Source organism: Notolepis coatsorum (assembly GCF_963971535.1).
Source record: "Notolepis coatsorum genome assembly, chromosome: 12".
In the NCBI taxonomy this organism is placed as follows: Eukaryota; Metazoa; Chordata; class Actinopteri; order Aulopiformes; family Paralepididae; genus Notolepis; species Notolepis coatsorum.
Window position 1 is genome coordinate 100,928,227 of NC_140176.1, and position 19,302 is coordinate 100,947,528.

At 44.3% G+C, this 19,302-nt stretch overlaps 1 protein-coding gene across 1 annotated transcript; it reads right to left on the reverse strand.

Moving 5' to 3' along the window:
• Window positions 1–9,340: 9,340 nt before the first annotated feature.
• On the reverse strand, window positions 9,341–10,130 carry LOC311238253 (superoxide dismutase [Mn], mitochondrial-like). Its single transcript, XM_084326279.1, has one exon. The coding sequence runs from the start codon at window positions 10,124–10,126 to the stop codon at window positions 9,446–9,448; it is 681 nt and encodes a 226-aa protein (XP_084182405.1). The 5' UTR covers window positions 10,127–10,130; the 3' UTR covers window positions 9,341–9,445.
• Between the last annotated feature and the right edge of the window lie 9,172 nt (window positions 10,131–19,302).

Consider the following 19,302-nt stretch of genomic DNA (forward strand, 5'->3'; position numbering starts at 1 on the left):
GGAACAGAACGAAATATTAAACGCAGAGATTACAGAACAGTGGGAAATGCGATCAGTAAAGCAAAGAGCAGTAAGTCCTTGGGTAGCGACGGATTCCCCTCTGAATTCTACAAAACATTTAGACAGGAACTGAGCCCCATATTAGAAGCAGCATTCAGACACACAATGAAAGAAGGCACAATGCCACCTTCATGGAAAGAAGCCATAATTACTACAAATCCAAAAGAAGGGAAAGATAGAGAACTATGTAGCAGTTTCAGACCTGTGTCCATACTTAATGTAGATTACAAGATGTATACATCAATAATATCCAAAAGATTTGAGACATTTATGACAGATATTATAGACGAGGACCAGACCAGGTTCATTAAAAGAAGGCAGGCAGGATAACATAAGGAAGACAGTGCATGTGGTAGAGGAGATACAAAAGGAAGGAGGAAGTGCAGTATTAGTTAGCCTAGATGCAGAAAAAGCTTTCGACAGTGTAAGCTGGCTATTTCTCTATAAAGTATTGGAGAAATTTGGATTAGACAAAAACGCTATGAAAACAATTAGGGCATTATATCAAGAACCGACGGCAAAGCACTCAAGCCGTGTTTACAATACTTCTAACGGCGCCATATGTCCGCGGGACCAAAGCGAAGTTGAATTTCCCAAGAGCTGCACGTAGGCAGTGTAGTAATTGATTGGTTCGCAACTACTTCACTCAAGCCGTCCATTTTCTGACAGATATATGTATATATGAGAGAACTGCTACAGGTTTGTTTTATTCAAAAACTGTTCCGTTTTAACATCTGTAGACCACATCTCACCAGACTCTGGGGGGCGACAGTGGCTCAAGAGGTAGAGCAGTCATCTGGTAATCCGCAGGTTCCCGGTTGGATCCTCCGGCTCCCGGGCAGCGTGTCGAAGTGTCCTTGAGCAAGACACTTAACCCCTAACTGCTCCCGATGAGCAGGTTGGCACCCTGCATGGTCGCCTCCGCCGTCGGTGTGTGAATGTGTGAGTGAAATGGGTGAAATGTGAGGAACAAATTGTCAAGCGCTTTGGATAAAAGCTGCTATATAAATGCACCATTTACCATTTACTCTATTTAATTGGTAAAAAAGGTTGGCGAAGAGCTATGATTTTCTAGACGCCACAACCTATATCCTACACAGCCATTTCATGTTCAGTTTTCACCAGCCATACGTAGCAGCTTGCCTGTATATTGGAGAACAGAGTTCAACGTTGGACTCTGAGAGATCAGTTATGACATGTGCATGTGAAAACCAACCCCGGTAGCCACAACTGCACGTGTTACATCCAAATGGCTCCCAATTGCCCCCCCCCCCCCCCATTAGCAGTACATGACACTGACACAAACACAGGGTTCGTTCACCAGCCCGTGTGTCACTTCCTGAAATGTACCCCAGAACACTTGGACGCCGGAGCGCGCCCTGCGGGACTCCGTACGTCATCATGTCTCTCCCCGGCCAAATACCAACGCGGATGACACGGTGCGTAGAAAGCGGGGGACGAGTGAGTTTAATGAGGGTGTACACAACCCAGATGAATACCAGACTCTGCTGCGCTGTCCGCCCGCCCGCCGGGAGGGAGGGAGCAGAGTGGTGCACGTCAGCTTCTGTACCGGCAGCAGCCCTCTTCTCCTCTCTCTCGTCCACTGAACTCACTGTGAACCCATCCCACTGCGTCTCCTCATCCCACTGCGTCTCCTCACGCCACGCCACCGTGGATACATTCACATTTACCATTTACATTTACCATTTACATTTACCATTTACATTTACATTTACCATTTACATTTACATTTACCATTTACCATTTACATTTACCATTTACATTTACATTTACCATTTACATTTACCATTTATCATTTACCATTTACCATTTACCATTTACCATTTATCATTTACCATTTACATTTACCATTTACATTTACATTTACCATTTACATTTACCATTTACCATTTACATTTACATTTACATTTATCATTTACATTTACATTTACCATTTATCATTTACCATTTACATTTACCATTTACCATTTATCATTTACCATTTACATTTACCATTTACATTTACCATTTACATTTACCATTTACATTTACCATTACATTTACATTTACATTTATGTAATTTACGTAACTTTTGGGGAAATTGGCTTATTTGCCATCTACCATGGAGTTAGACGAGCAGATACATACCCTTTTCTTCTCTGTGCTTGTGTAGCATCCTGAATATTCTACTATTATTCAGAAGTGCTAACGTTACCCTTTACTTCCCCTGTGTGCGCAAAGACATGGTAACCAGTGGTTCTCTTTGATATCCCGCCCGGACAAATAACGCAAGGTTCTCTTTCATCCCTCCGACCGGAATATGGATTATTAACGTGCAACTAGATCATCCTTCTTCTTGCCTTGAGTGTCCCATAGTGGGACCAGATTGCGGTCGCCAGCAGGGGGCGGTGGTGGCAGGCGGAGCAGAGGGGAAAGGAGATGAGGAAGACGCTGGTTACCTGGGGAGCGGAAGCGAGAGGAGCCCTCTTCGGTGTGGAACGTGGACGTGAACAGACGTGCGCTCTCGAAGAGCCCCGTTGAGAGCAAGCGGGAGAGATAGACTCTGCTACAAAACGTGTTATTATAGAACTACAGGCGATAGTGGAGTGTTGGACTAATGAAACAGAGAAAGGAATAAACTTCAGTAATACCATGGGTTATACTAGAAGTGTACGCGGTATTTTAGCTTGTAGCTAACGGCTATAGACACTTTGAGTGCACCACTAGGCGAGCGTGGCCGAAGACAGGTGGTATACATAGCCACCGTGCGTTAGCTATATAGGCGATAGCAGGAGGGTCCACCAAGACCCACAGTTTAGCTGTGTTTAGGTTAGCCCACAGCTTAGCCCGCGCGCCATCTCGGCCCTTCAGCCCCGCTGTGGACGTCTCTTCGACGCAGCCGAGGACGCCTCTTCTCCCAGCAGAGGTCGCCACAACACAGCACGCTCCTCCAGCCCACGCCACTGCCCCAGCTGCCTACCCCGGCCGCTGGCTGTTATCGCGGGATTGCCCGACGGCCATCTTACCACCCGGACGAAACAATTGTGTCGAACTTGAGTGCATAGTAACATAGTAGGTAGTAATATAGGCACGGTAGATTACTTAGCAGTAGAGTGCATAATAGTAAAAGATGGTACAAAGATTAGTATTTTTATTTTATAAAACAAATTATTTATTTCACATATTGATTGAATAAGCGTGTTTTTAGTCGACGACGGACAATTGGGCGGGTTACCGCTGTCCTGACTGTGGTGGGAAGTTCGTTCCATCATTGTGGAGCGAGGACAGAGAATAGACGGCTTCTCTTTGATGACCCCCCCCCCCCCCCCCAAAGCGAAGGGGTCTTCTTGAGGGTGTGTAGTTAGAAGATGCAGAGCGTAGGGGTCTTGAGGGTGTGTAGTTAGAAGATGCAGTGCATAGGGGTCTTGAGGGTGTGTAGTTAGAAGATGCAGAGTGTAGGGGTCTTGAGGATGTGTAGTTAGAAGATGCAGAGTGCGGGGTCTTGAGGGTGTGTAGTTAGAAGATGCAGAGTGTAGGGGTCTTGAGGGTGTGTAGTTAGAAGATGCAGAGCGGAGGGTCTTGAGGGTGTGTAGTTAGAAGATATAGAGCGTAGGGATCTTGAGGGTGTGTGGTTAGAAGATGCAGAGTGTAGGAGTCTTGAGGGTGTGTAGTTAGAAGATGCAGAGCGTAGGGGTCTTGCGGGTGTGTAGTTAGAAGATGCAGAGCGTAGGGGTCTTGAGGGTGTGTAGTTAGAAGATGCAGAGTGTAGGGGTCTTGAGGGTGTGTAGTTAGAAGATGTAGAGCGGAGGGGTCTTGAGGGTGTGTAGTTAGAAGATGTAGAGCGGAGGGGTATTGAGGGTGTGTAGTTAGAAGATGCAGAGCGTAGGGGTCTTGAGGGTGTGTAGTTAGAAGATGCAGAGCGTAGGGGTCTTGAGGGTGTGTAGTTAGAAGATGCAGAGCGCACCAAGCAGGATTTCATCAGATGGTCATCACTTCCTTTATCACTTGTTGGCAGAGTGAACACTGTGAAAATGAACACATTACCGAAATGTCTGTACTTATTTCAAAATATTCCAACCTTCATTCCAAAGTCATTTTTCAAAGCCCTCGACAAGGCAATATCAGATTTTATTTGGAATAAACGCCCAGTCCGAATAAATAAAATGGCCCTCCAGAAGCCTAAATCGCAGGGAGGCTTCGCACTACCCAATTTCTTGGTCTACTATTGAGCTGCAAATATTCACAGCATTCTCTATTGGAGTCATTCCCATTACGGACTCTGTCAGTGGGTACCGGCATGGGTGGACATGGAAAGGGCATCTTGTTCTAGAACATCCTTACAATCCTTAGTTTGCTCTCCGCTCCCAGTCACAACCGCCCAGTACACCAACAACCTCTTAGTACAACACTCCCTCCGGATCTGGTCCCAGTTCAGAAAACACTTTGGTCTCCACGCTATGTCACCGTCGTCACCTGTCCACAAAAACGTCCTTTTCCCTCCCTCTATGGTGGATGAAACCTTCAACAACTGGTTTAAGAATGGCATTCTGAACATTTATGATTTGTACCAAGACAGTTCATTTATGTCTTTCACACAACTGTCCCTAAAGTTTAACTTACCAAAAACAAATTTTTTCAGATATCTACAGATACGTGATTTTGTTAAGAGCAAATTTGACCAGTTCCCCCATACTTACTTACTTACTTACGCCTGCTACCCCTTCTGGGGCATAGGTCGTCAACAAGTGATCTCCAAGCATCTCTGTCTTCCCCCATACACCTCCAAAAACTTTGATCGATCGCATCTTGGAGGTGAAGGCTGTAATCAAAGGCTCAATATCTAAACTATATAACATCATATCCCTATCCCTACCCTCCTCAGTATTGGCTATAAGACAAAACTGGGAGTCCGATCTAAATCATCAATTTACAGACAAAGAATGGGAAAACGCTCTTGCCCGAATACACTCTCCTTCAATATGTGCCCGCCATTCATTGATACAGTTCAAGCTCCTCCACCGTCTATATTGGTCAAAGATTAGACTGGCGAAGATAAATCCAGGCATGGATGCCACATGCGACCGGTGCCACCAAGCCCCTGGCTCACTTATTCATATGTTTTGGCATTGTCCAGTACTGGCCCCTTTCTGGACTTCCATTTTTAAATCTTACTCAGATATATTTTTTATTAATATTGACCCATGCCCTCTTATTGCACTATTTGGTTTAACACCGGAAAACGCTGCAATATCTATTGGGCAATCCAATGCCATGGCCTTTGCCTCACTCATTGCCAGACGCCTCATCCTATTCAACTGGAAGGCAGCCACTCCCCCTTCACACTTACACTGGATGAGGGATGTCATGTCTCTTATACATATAGAGAAAATCAGATTTACAACACAAGGCCACACAGATATCTTCCACAAAACATGGCAGCCCTTCCTATCTAATTTCAAAACCCAAATGACTCCACCCAAACTTGGGACCCCATGACCCCCCTCCTCCCCCTATCTACCTTCATGACACTGCTAGCCCACGCATGGCTGGGGAGATGGCATTGTGGTGGTCTGCTAAGGGTGTTAAATTTACTTTCCATTTTATTTGTTTCACCATCTGGAAATCACGCTACCAAAATGGAGAGTATCATTTATATTATATATTATTATTATATATATATATATATATATATTTTTCCCCTTTTGCTTTCTTTTAATTTCCCTTTTTTTTTTTTTTTTTTTTTTCGTAGCTTGGTCTGCCACATCTGTACTTTTGTTTAATTATTTAAATTTCTATATTTTTTATTTTTATTTTATTTCTTAATTTCTTTTTTACATGTATGTTTGTCGTCGCCCTCACTGGGTGGGATGGGTGGGATTAGGGGATAAAAATGGGGAAGGAAATGGAAGTTGTATAATTTGGATAACTGAAATGTATAAATGTACTAATTCTTCCAATAAAAAAAGATAAACATAAAAAAAAAATAAAAAAAAAAGATGCAGAGCGTAGGGGTCTTGAGGGTGTGTACTCTACTCAAATCAAATTTAAAGTGACGTGGCTGGGATAAATGTTGCCAGTCAGTTCAGCCAAAACAAATTCCTGGACCAAGGTCGAACCAGGGAGCTGCTGGAGTCGAAGGCCCTCTGGGAGATGAGAGTGGCAAGCGGCTCCCCCAACCCCAATCCCTATACCCAATCCCCCCTCCCGCGTGTACGCCTGGTGTCTATGCTGGAGGGGTGATAAAGTGACTGTCTCATCACCAAATCCCACCCCCTATGACGGCAACGGTAGTCATATCCCAGCTCCTCCCCCTCCGGTCCTAGGTGACGGCAACTGTAGTCAGTCGAGTCCGGAAATTCTCTCCGTCCTCCCTCCCCCCCACCACCCCCTCCCCTCTGGGTGCTCTGAGACACACAGACTCAAGGCTAGTTTAACATGTCTCAAACATGTCTCAACGCATGTTTGTATTAATTAATGATTGTGCCATTATTGCTATCAAATGTAATAATTGTGAATGATTTTCTGTAATGAGTTGTATGTGTATGTATCAAGCATCCTTGACTTCCAGGGACAAAGATGTAAATAAGTCATTGGCTTTTTCGTTCCTATCCTTGACTAAAGCAAATAAATATGTGATGTAATGATCTGTATATGTTTTGTTGTCTAAATAAATACCTACCTACCTACCTACCTACCTACCTACCTACCTACCTACCTACCTACCTACCTACCTACCTACCTACCTACCTACCTACCTACCTACCTACCTACCTACCTACCTACCTACCTACCTACCTACCTACCTACCTGTAGTTAGAAGATGTAGAGCAGAGAGGTCTTGAGGGTGTGTAGTTAGAAGATGTAGAGCGGAGGGGTCTTGAGGGTGTGTAGTTAGAAGATGTAGAGCGTAGGGGTCTTGAGGGTGTGTAGTTAGAAGATATACAGTAGAGCGTAGGGGTCTTGAGGGTGTGTAGTAGATGCAGGGCGTAGGGGTCTTGAGGGTGTGTAGTTAGAAGATATAGAGCGTAGCGTAGGGGTCTTGAGGGTGTGTAGTTAGAAGATGCAGAGCGTAGGGGTCTTGAGGGTGTGTAGTTAAAAGATGCAGAGCGTAGGGGTCTTGAGGGTGTGTAGTTAGAAGATATACAGTAGAGCGGAGGGGTCTTGAGGGTGTGTAGTAGATGCAGAGCGTAGGGGTCTTGAGGGTGTGTAGTTAGAAGATATAGAGCGTAGCGTAGGGGTCTTGAGGGTGTGTAGTTAAAAGATGCAGAGCGTAGGGGTCTTGAGGGTGTGTAGTTAGAAGATGTAGACTCAAGAGACATGATTTTAACTGCTAAAATCATTATAATCTTTTGTTAACACAAAAACCACTTGCCATTTTCCAAAAAAAAAAAAAAAAAAAAAAAACTGAAATCCCTCCCCCCATGGGGACCGGTCCCCATGGGGGGAGGATTTCAGGTTATGTTCATTGGCATACTGTCAACACCACTGTTAGGCACTGCACAGAACCAAAAAAAAGTAATACTTGCTTGCATTTTCAACATTAAAGATGTTCTCTCAGCACAATGGTGACCTTTATACCATACAATCAATTAAAAATAATGGTACACCTACTGTATACCTCTTGTACAAAAAAGGAGGCACAAATTGAGTTCATATTTTCACAAAGCTTTTATTTCAAACAGCTGTGTTTGCACAATAAACTGTCCAAGGTCCTCTTTCTATTAAAACACATGATTATTCAACGTTCAGTTTTCGTTCTTCATTTTCATTCACGACCAGGAGGCAGCAATGTAGTTCTCAATAATCCATTTAGTTTAATTTGTTTTCCCTTTACAATGTTTTCTCTAGGCAGAGCAGCAGCAAGGCATGGCTTCTAGTTTTAACAAACAAAATTCTCACTTCTCCCGAAGGATCAAACACACCCTTTTACAGGTGACACGCGTCTCTAATTAACGTTGGAGCGTGGGGCTATGCCTGCGCTCAACTGACTTACCACTGGGGGAAAAAATGGTGCGTTACAGAAATATAGCCTATAATGTAATTTTCTTCTAAACAATATAATAAACAATTTAACGTACATATCCATTATGGCTATTATAGAACATATTTATGCCAATTCATTTACACACCTTTTGCTATAATAAAAAATGATATTTCAAGCTATTAAAATTCTGTTATTATCAAAAAGTCACAACAAACTCCCCCCCCCCCCCCCCCCCCCCCCCCCCCCGATGAGCTTCCAAGCGTCATCATTCTCCTAGTTCCAAAGGGTACAGCAGCTGTACCGGTCTCTTCAGGACCAGATTCTTGGGGAGTTTTAACGAACATGAACGAACCCTTCCGTCCCGTCCTATGAACACCTGTTCGATGCGACCCATTTTCCACATATGTTTTGGCTGCATGTCTTCGTACAGCAAAGCCAGGTCGCCCACCTTGAATGTGCTGGGCTTGGTCGCAGATGCTGTGTGTGCTGATCTCAGCTCCATTAAATAATCTTTCTTCCAGCGAATCCAGTATCTGTTGAATCTCCAGGTGATTGTTTTTCTCTGCAAAGAACTCCTGTATCTTCTTATCTGTTATTAACCTATACATAGCTCTCAGATCTTTGTCTGCACGCTTGAATGTTTTTGCGTTGTCTGAATATATCGTGGTACAGATTCCTCGTCGGGCTACAAATCATCTAAAGGCTAAAAGAAATGAATCTGTGCTGAGGTCTGATACTATTTCTAAGTGCATAGCTCTTGTCACTGCACAAGTGAACAAAGCTACATATGCCTTTTTATTCTGGGGCTTTACATATAATGGACCTGCGAAATCTACACCTGTTACTTCAAATGGCTTGGCCTCTGTCACCCTATCTTTGGGCAAAGGCGCAGTACATTGTTGGCCTGCTTTTAATTTACTTTTTCAACAGATGAGACACTGTTTTATCATTTTCTTCACCAACTGGCGTCCTCTTATGATCCAAAACTGTTCTCTCACCTGTGTCAAGGTGTCTTGTAAACTGGAGTGGAATACATCGTTGTGTGCTCTCTTTATGGCCAGCAGGGAGAAGGGGTTAGTCCCGGAAAGTATGAGAGGGTGTTTTTGTGCGTACGCCCAGTTGGTTTCCTGAAGCCGTCCTCCGACGCGCAGAAGCCCTTCATTGTCTATGAACGGTTTTAGGCTCATTAACTTTGAGCCTCTATACAATTCTCTTCCATTTAACAAGTCTGTTTGTTCTTTAGGGAAGCCCCTGTGCCCCCTTGTTAAAAAAATCCTAGAATCGCCACTGGTCGAGTGTCAACACAGCCAGTCTCGCTGCGAGGGAAGACGGACGTCTTTGTGCGCTTTGAAGCAGTTAAGGTCAGGGGTCAAGTGGGAGACGTTGAGGGTGACAGTCTCTTTACATCTTGGCACTCTGGAGGCGCTCGCTCACATTATCCCAGTTGACCACATTCCAGATAGCTTTAACGTAGTCGGGATGAACGTTCTTGTACTGCAGATAGTAGGCATGCTCCCATACGTCAATACCCAGGAGAGGGATGAGACCTGTGCTCCCCTGCAGGGGGTCCTGGTTTGGGCAGGCAGCAACATGCAGTCTGCTGCTCTCCCTGTCAAAGCCCAGCCAGCCCCAGCCCGAGCCCTGCACCGCCACCGTGGCTGCGGACATCTTCTCCTTCATCGTCTGGAAGGAGCCAAAGTCCCGCTTAATGGCCTCCAGCAGGTCCCCCTGTGGCTCTCCTCCACCGTTTGGCGAGAGGTTTGACCAGAAGATGCTGTGGTTGATGTGGCCTCCTCCGTTGAACCTAAGAGCAGGCTGAAGGGCAACCTGTGCCGTCACATCACCTTTGGCCAAGGCTTCCTGGTACTTCTCCTCTGTGACGTGGAGGTTGTTTACATAAGTGGCGTGGTGCTTGCTGTGGTGGAGCTGCATGATCTCTGCACAGATGTGGGGCTCCAGAGCGCCATAGTCGTAGGGCAGGTCAGGGAGCGTGTGCTTCTGCCTCGACGCAAGAGCAGCCAGGGCTGGACTCAGGGTAGCCGCACACCTGCGTATTTGACCAACTTTGATGAGCATGTTCATGGTCTCGACAACACGCTGCAAGAGCCAGGGTAACACTCTATATATATATATATATATTGTTGTAGCCAATTTAATGATTTTCTGTTTTTGTATTACTGTATGAAGGCACCGTGTCATCATGAAAGTGTTGACCAATTAGCAGGCAGTGGGCTCAGGAGGCGGGGCTCATGTGTGCTCAAGTGCAATCTATATGTATGGGTTCACAGGTGTGCAGCGGCAGGGAATTTGGGTAATATTCACAGGGAAGCCACACTATCTTTTTACCGTGCTCGTTTGTTTGTTTTCAGTTACTTTGCGTAAATTTTTGAGTTTATTTTGTATGCTTATATTTGTCCACACCGCAAGTAGTAATAAAACACTCTCAACAGTGACCAAGGAGAAGACATCATTTATTATCAACAAGCGTCACGCGTAGGAAAGAGCTTCACCCAGTATTCCCTCACTGGCAACATTTTCTTGTTAGGTTGCCCTTACACAAGTAAAAAGATAAGCTTCTAAACAAGATTGTTTTCAAAGACGGACAGATACGGAAGGACTCAAGGAACAGCGGCCCTTTTCATTGACGTTGTCTGCCGATTCAACCACGATATCAACAACACGGAACAGCACATCAAAGAAATTACGGTGAGACGGATTCATGAATGAATGGAATAAAGTTGTGGAAGGAGTCGCCTCGCGCAGATGGATAAAGGCAAATCCTACCATGAATTCTATATAAAATCTCCACCTATTGCTTGACATTGTAAACATGAGTAGCGTGGGGAATCAGGAAATTAACGTCGAAATGGAGGCAGCTGTCAATCAAGATGAAACAGACAATGAACTTGGCAAAAGGCTTTCTAAGCCCACATTTAAAGCTTTGGAAACAAAGATCATGTTGTTACATAAAGAAAGGAACTTTGGACTGAAACAATTGTGTAAAATAGCTAAAGAGTTGGATCAAATGATGTGCTCAAATGAAAATATTTCCGTCATGCAAATTAAGCACGACACACTGTGGAAGTTGGTTGGTGAAACTACCCGGGTACATGAATCACTAAAACCTTTATTACCCGACGACGAAATGTGTAAACAAACAGAATGGTTTCAAGGTCACCTGCACAATGTTAATCAAATCATTGACAAAATGGAGAAATGGGTGTGTGCTAATAGGGAGCAGTGCATGCCCACACAAGTTGATGACAATGATTACGAATTAAATGATGTGCCCAATGCAACTGAGGGTGTGGTTGACACAAAGAACAATGCTGTTTCAAGTACAAATGATGTTCTGAATAACAACGGTTCAAATAACAATGCTGCGTCCTATACAAACGAGGGTCTTGATAATGATGGTTCAAACGTCAACTTTGTGTCAAATGAAAACGATGAGGTGAATAGTATTGGGCCAGATGACAGTGTTTCCAATACGGGTCAATCAAGGGTGTCACGTGGTAGTTCTACCCGACACTCAATGTCATCAAACATTTCCGCATCCATATTGGCACAGGCCGAGGTGGTGGCACTTGTGGTATTGGAAATGGCATTAAAAGAAAGCCATGAAATGGAAGCTCAGGAGGTACAATCAAAAGCACAAATGGAAGCCCAACAAGCACAAATGGAAGCCCAGCAAGCACAATTAAAGACACAAATGGAAGCCCAGGAGGCACAAATAAGGAAAAGACGACAATTGCTGCAAATACAAAGTCAAATTGCTGCCCAGACAGCGAAGGTAAATGTTCTCAGGAACAGAGGGTCTGACATTGAAAGCAGAGTTACAGATGGAATGAACTCTTATGCATCAAAAGAAAAGGCTGTTCTCAACCCCTCTGCTGTACGATTCATTCCATCAATGTCCGATTGTCATGTCAGCTATCCACCAATAAGAGGGAGTGAACCTGCAATGACAATTGATGCACAGCCAGTGGATTCAGCACAGCAATACAGATTTCCGCCAACAGGAGGCAGCAAACCTGCAGGACCAACTCAATTACACCAAAAGCTATCTAAACAGCCCAGCACTGTAGCCACTCACGGAACCAAAACAAAACCAAGTGCCTTCACTGCAAGCATGCCACAGCGATCTCAACACCTACCTCCTACTGTGTGTTCACCGCAGCAACCCAGTCAAAGCAGTGAGGACCAAGGCAATATCCTCACGATCATGCAGAAGCAAAATGACATTACAGCATTACTTGTGCAACAGCAAGTTTCCTTATCATTACCCCCCAGGGATATACCAATCTTTGATGGAAACCCTTTTGAATACAACACATTCATTAGAGCCTTTGAACATGGAGTGGAAGGAAAGGTTGGTAATAGTGTGGACTGCTTGTACTACCTGGAGCAGTACACTAGAGGGCAACCTAAAGAGCTGGTAAAGAGCTGTCAACATATGCCATCCGACAGGGGGTATCACAAGGCAAGAGCTCTTCTGCATGAACGTTTTGGAAATGAGCAGAAAATAGCCACTGCATATATGGAGAGAGCATTTGGATGGGTACCTATAAAATCAGAGGATATCAAGGCTTTGCAAGCATTTTCGCTGTTTCTACGCATCTGTTGTAATGCCATGGAGGACATCAGCTATATGTCTGAGATGAACATGCCATCAAACCTACGGGCAATAATTCTGAAGCTACCTTACAAACTCAGGGACAGATGGAGAAACAGCGCTTTTGAGTACCAGGAGAGACACCATCGTCAAGCAGGTTTCAGTGAAGTTGTCACCTTCATTGAAAGACAAGTGTCTATCGCATCTGACCCACTGTACGGGGACATTCTAGACACTGTTGTCTCAATGTCAAAGTTAAAGATTGGAAACAAATCTTCACAAGGACGCCTGCAGGAGAGAGGAAGCAGTTTTGCTACCTTTGTGGCACCCGTTGAGTTTGACAAACCAATACGAGAATCCTGTCTGCTATGTGAAGAGGGTCACAGCGTGGAAACATGTTTTAAGATGGAGAAGAAGCGGCATTGTGAGAAAATAGACTTTCTAAAAAGAAAGGGTGCTTGCTTTGGATGTTTACATGTCGGGCACATAAGTTCACAGTGCCATAGTAGGTTGTTTTGTAAAATATGTAACCTAAGACATCCTACCATTCTCCATATTCATGAAAGGGAATGGCAGGAACTAAGATCACGACAAGATGGCACACGAGATGAAAACGGAATGAGTCAAGTCACCACTCCCAAAACTTGTGGCCACATAGGGGCCGGAGCACAAAATTGCGTCTTGTCTATTGTACCTGTCAAAATCAAGGCAAAGAAAGGCAATACAGTCTTAGAAACCTATGCATTCTTAGACCCCGGCAGTTCATCCACCTTCTGCTCTGAGCAACTCATGAGGAAGCTCAACTTGACAGGAAGGAGCACTAGATTCCTGATGAAAACAATGAACCAAGAAAACTTCGTCAACAGTCAAGTCATTTCAGGACTGGAGGTTGCAGCACTAAACAGCAACACCTACATTGAATTACCTGATGTGTACACCCAACACAAGATGCCTGTGACTCGCTCTAACATCCCGCAACAGAAGGACTTATATGCTTGGCCATATTTAAACACTGTGGAAATTCCTGCTATTGACGCTGACGTGGAGTTGTTGATAGGAACTAACACTCCAGACGCAATGGAGCCATGGGAAGTGATAAACAGCAGGGGTAAAGGACCTTACGCTGTTAAAACTCTGTTGGGATGGGTTGTTAACGGACCATTGAGAGAAGGCGGTGACGGTGGGATTGGCTGCCCCACGGTCACAGCCAACCGCATTTCCATTGCTCAGATAGAAGAATTGTTGGTTGAACAATACAACCATGACTTCAATGAGAAAGCAACAGCAGACAAGCCAGAAATGTCCATAGAAGACCTCAAGTTCATGCAGATTGTCAATACTTCAGCCGAACTAAAGAATGGACATTACTGCTTGCCATTGCCTTTTAGAGAGGACAATGTTGTTATGCCCAACAATCGCCACCTTGCTGAGCAAAGAGTCCTCGGCCTAAAAAGGAAATTAAATAAAAACCCTATCTTCAAAGAAGAATATACTAACTTTCTCAATAACGTCATAAGCAACGGCTATGCGGAGAGAGTGCCAGAGCACCAGTTGGAAGGAAAAGAGGGAAAGGTGTGGTATATCCCTCACCACGGGGTACACCATCCTAAAAAGAAAGACTTGCGAGTGGTTTTCGACTGTACAGCAAGCTACAAGGGAGTGTCACTTAACACCAAGCTACTCCAGGGACCCGACTTGACAAATTCCCTGCTTGGAGTTCTCACAAGGTTTCGCCTAGACTCTGTAGCAATTATGGCTGATGTAAAAGCTATGTACCATCAAGTCCACGTGGCAAAGCGGGACGTGGATTTCCTTCGCTTCCTCTGGTGGCCAGGAGGTGATCTAACACAGCCACTCGCTGAATACAGAATGATTGTACACCTGTTTGGTGCAGTATCATCACCCAGCTGTGCTAGCTTTGCCCTCAGGAAAACGGCTGAAGACAACAAAGCAGACTTCCCAGTCCACGTAACGGATACCATCCAGCACAACTTCTATGTGGACGACTGCCTGAAATCTGTGTCCTCAGAGGCAGAAGCCATATCCCTGGTTACAGACCTTACCGCCGTATGCCAGTTGGGAGGTTTCCAATTGTTGAAGTGGATGAGCAACAGCAGATCTGTGTTGGAAACCATTGATGTTGAAAAAAGAGCCAAGAACGTAAAGGAACTGGACTTCGCCAGGGACAGCCTTCCTGTCGAGAGAACCCTAGGACTGCAGTGGTGTGCAGAAACGGACACCTTTAGGTTCAAAATGTCAGTTCAGGACAGACCATTCACAAGGCGAGGTCTTTTGTCTGTCGTCAGCTCAGTCTACGACCCTATTGGGTTTCTAGCACCCTTCACATTACCTGCCAAGATGTTGCTGCAAACTTTATGTAAACTGGACTACAGTTGGGATGAGCGTATTCCTCAAAAGTATCAGTTACAATGGGTGGGGTGGCTAGAGGATTTGAAAAGACTCAGCACCTTTAGTGTGCCAAGATGCTTTCAACCCAAAGATTTTGGACAGCTCACAGGTGCCAGATTACACCACTTCTCTGACGCCAGCGAGAATGGCTATGGCACAGTTTCCTACTTGAGGCTGCAAAACAATAATGAGAAGGTTCACCTGTCTTTTGTTCTAGGAAAAGCACGGGTTGCTCCTTTAAAGAGTGTGACAATTCCAAGGATGGAACTGACAGCTGCAGTACTGGCAGCAAGAATTGACAGGCTCCTAATATCAGAGTTACAACTGGAATTGGAAAACTCGACCTTCTGGACAGACAGCACAACGGTGCTAAAATACATCAGAAATTAAACAAAGCGCTTTCACACCTTTGTTGCTAATCGGATTGCTGCTATCAGAGAAGCTACAGATATCTCACAGTGGAGGTACGTTGACACAAAACGGAACCCAGCAGACGAGGCCTCCCGCGGGGTGAAAGTTGAACACATTCTCACCTGCAGTAGATGGATCCACGGCCCGGAGTTCCTTTCCAAAAGTGAGGAAGAATGGCCTGTTAACATGTTGGATACAAGTTCCATCAATAGTGATGACCCAGAGGTCAGAGGAGAGGCCTCAGTTAACGCTGTCATCATCAACAGCGCACCACAAGCAACAAATCAGCTGATAACTTACTTCTCCTCATGGAACAAACTTAAGACCTCAGTTGCGTGGTTTCTTCAGCTAAGGAAGACGCTGCAGGTGCTGCTTCAAAGGAGAAAAGAACTACAAGCTGCTCTGTGCAGCACCGAGTTTGACATAACTCACAAGAACAAAGTGGAAGAGGACATGAAGAGTTTCAGAGCCACAATGGGTGGTCACACCTTATGTCCTGAAGACATCGACACTGCAGAAAGAGCCATCATTCAATACTGTCAAATGGACAAGTTTAGTGATGAAATCACTGCTTTAAAAGAAGGAACATCTGGAGTAAAGAAAGGCAGCCACATTTGCAGACTTGATCCAGTACTGGATCATGGACTTTTGAGAGTGGGAGGAAGACTTAGCAAAGGAGCAATGCCCGATGACATAAAACATCCAGTCATTCTTGCTAAAGGTCAACACATCAATCACCACTCTCATCTTACGCCACATGCGTGAACAGCTGGGACACTGTGGAAGGAACCACCTGCTTTCGGGACTTCGCAGACGGTACTGGATCACCAAAGCAAATGCGGCTGCCAGAAAGGTACTCAACTCCTGCGTTGTCTGTCGACGAAACAGAGGAAAGCTGGGCGAGCAAAAAATGGCAGATTTACCAAAGGAAAGGTTGCAAGCTGACTTTCCACCATTCACAAATGTCGGCATAGACTATTTTGGACCATTTGAGGTGAAGAGAGGCCGTAGCCTCATCAAACGATACGGAGTTATTTTCACATGCATGGCCAGCCGGGCAGTCCATTTGGAAATGGCCTACTCATTGGACACCAGTTCTTGCATTAACGCCATACGCAGATTCATTTCTAGAAGAGGCCAAGTGTCACACATTAAGTCCGACAACGGCACCAACTTTGTTGGGGCAGAACGTGAGCTGAGAGAAGCTTTAACTCACCTAAACCAAGAGAAAATATCAAACTCACTACTTCACCTTGGAGTAAAGTGGAGTTTCAACACTCCAGCTGCATCTCATCATGGAGGAGTGTGGGAAAGGGTCATTCGCATGGTCAGGAAGGTGTTGACTTCTGTTCTTCACCAACAACATTTAGACGATGAAGGATTACAAACATTCCTGTGTGAAGTAGAGGCCATATTGAACGACCGTCCCATTACGAACGCCTCAGAGGATCCAAATTACCTTGAACCTTTGACCCCGAATCACATTCTTCTGTTAAAGGGCAAACCTTCCCTACCACCAGGGCTCTTCAGCTAAATTGATTCTTATTCCAAAACGTCGATGGAGGCAAGTTCAATTCCTCTCCAACCTCTTTTGGCACCGGTGGGTTCGAGAATATGTACCACTGTTACAGGAGAGACAACGATGGACAAAGGACAAGAGGAACTTTGCCACAGGGGACATCATCATGATTGCAGACTCTAATGCCCCTCGTGGATCCTGGCTGTTGGGCAAGGTACTGCAGACCTTTCCTGACAGACATGGACTTGTGCGATCCGTGAAAGTTCAAACCAAATATAACATTCTGGAGCGACCAATCACCAAGATCTGTCTTCTTTTGGAAGCTGATTAGATTAGTAACAATTTTTTCCCTTTGGACATAGGAGAAGTTTCCATGATCATAAAGATCTACTTTCTATTGGACACTGAGTAGACTGAAGTCACTTTTCTATTACTGGGGGTACTAACCCTACGGGATTACACGAACTTTATGAACTACATGACTTTTGAACTATTGCCAAGATCTGTCTTCTTTTGGAAGCTAATTATATGATTATCTGTTTTTTCCTTCAGACTGCATGAGCTTTGAGCACTACGAGTTAAATATCAACGCGGACTACTCACTTGGCTACAACCACTTGCATGCATTGAATTGTTATATGTTTATATAGTATCAATTGGGGCCCGGAGTGTTGTAGCCAATTTAATGATTTTCTGTTTTTGTATTACTGTATGAAGGCACCGTGTCATCATGAAAGTGTTGACCAATTAGCAGGCAGTGGGCTCAGGAGGCGGGGCTCATGTGTGCTCAAGTGCAATCTATATGTATGGGTTCACAGGTGTGCAGCGGCAGGGAATTTGGGTAATATTCACAGGGAAGCCACACTATATTTTTACCGTGCTCGTTTGTTTGTTTTCAGTTACTTTGCGTCAATTTTTGAGTTTATTTTGTATGCTTATATTTGTCCACACCGCAAGTAGTAATAAAACACTCTCAACAGTGACCAAGGAGAAGACATCATTTATTATCAACAAGCGTCACGCGTAGGAAAGAGCTTCACCCAGTATTCCCTCACTGGCAACATTTTCTTGTTAGGTTGCCCTTACATATATATATATATATATATATATATATATATATATATATATATATATATATATATATATATATATATATATATATATATATATATATATATATATATATATATATATATATATATATATATATATATATATATATATATATATATATATATATATATATATATATATATCACAAATGTTCTAGAATGTTCCACCATGACATCATACAACATTCTAGGACATCAGATCATTTGTGATGTCACATTATGATGTCATAATAGAACACTCTAGAGTCTAGATTCTAGAACATCTGTGATGTTACAGTATGATGTCATAATACAACATTCTAGAACATCTGTGATGTTACAGTATGATGTCATAATAGGACATTCTAGAACATTTGTGGTCCGGGGGCCGCCTCTATACTTTCGACAACAAATGTTTGTTTCCGCGTCTCTGATTGGCCACGCGCGTTTCTGGTCATGTGACATGTGCGCCAATCGTGGGACCGCAAGTTTCTACACTGGTTAAGCTTAGGCGCTCTTTCGAAGTTGGTTAAGGTTAGAGTTTGTCTTAGAGCATGGCGATAGAACGCCTGCCCTGATTCCAAACTCTAACCTTAACCAACTGCGAAAGAGTCGCCTAAGCTTAACCAGTGATAAACTAGGCGTTAGGTAGTTTGCAGGCTGTTAGACCCGTAAATAGGCGCATAACTTGCTGTCCCACGATTGGCGCACATGTCACATGACCTGGCCAATCAGAGCGCAAAACTCGAACGCGGAAACAAACATTTGTTGTCGAAAGTATAGACGCCTATCTTTGGGCAAAGGCGCAGTACATTGTTGGCCTGCTTTTAATTTACTTTTTCAACAGATGAGACACTGTTTTATCATTTTCTTCACCAACTGGCGTCCTCTTATGATCCAAAACTGTTCTCTCACCTGTGTCAAGGTGTCTTGTAAACTGGAGTGGAATACATCGTTGTGTGCTCTCTTTATGGCCAGCAGGGAGAAGGGGTTAGTCCCGGAAAGTATGAGAGGGTGTTTTTGTGCGTACGCCCAGTTGGTTTCCTGAAGCCGTCCTCCGACGCACAGAAGCCTTTCATTGTCTATGAACGGTTTTAGGCTCATTAACTTTGAGCCTCTATACAATTCTCTTCCATTTAACAAGTCTGTTTGTTCTTTAGGGAAGCCCCTGTGCCCCCTTGTTAAAAAAATCCTAGAATCGCCACTGGTCGAG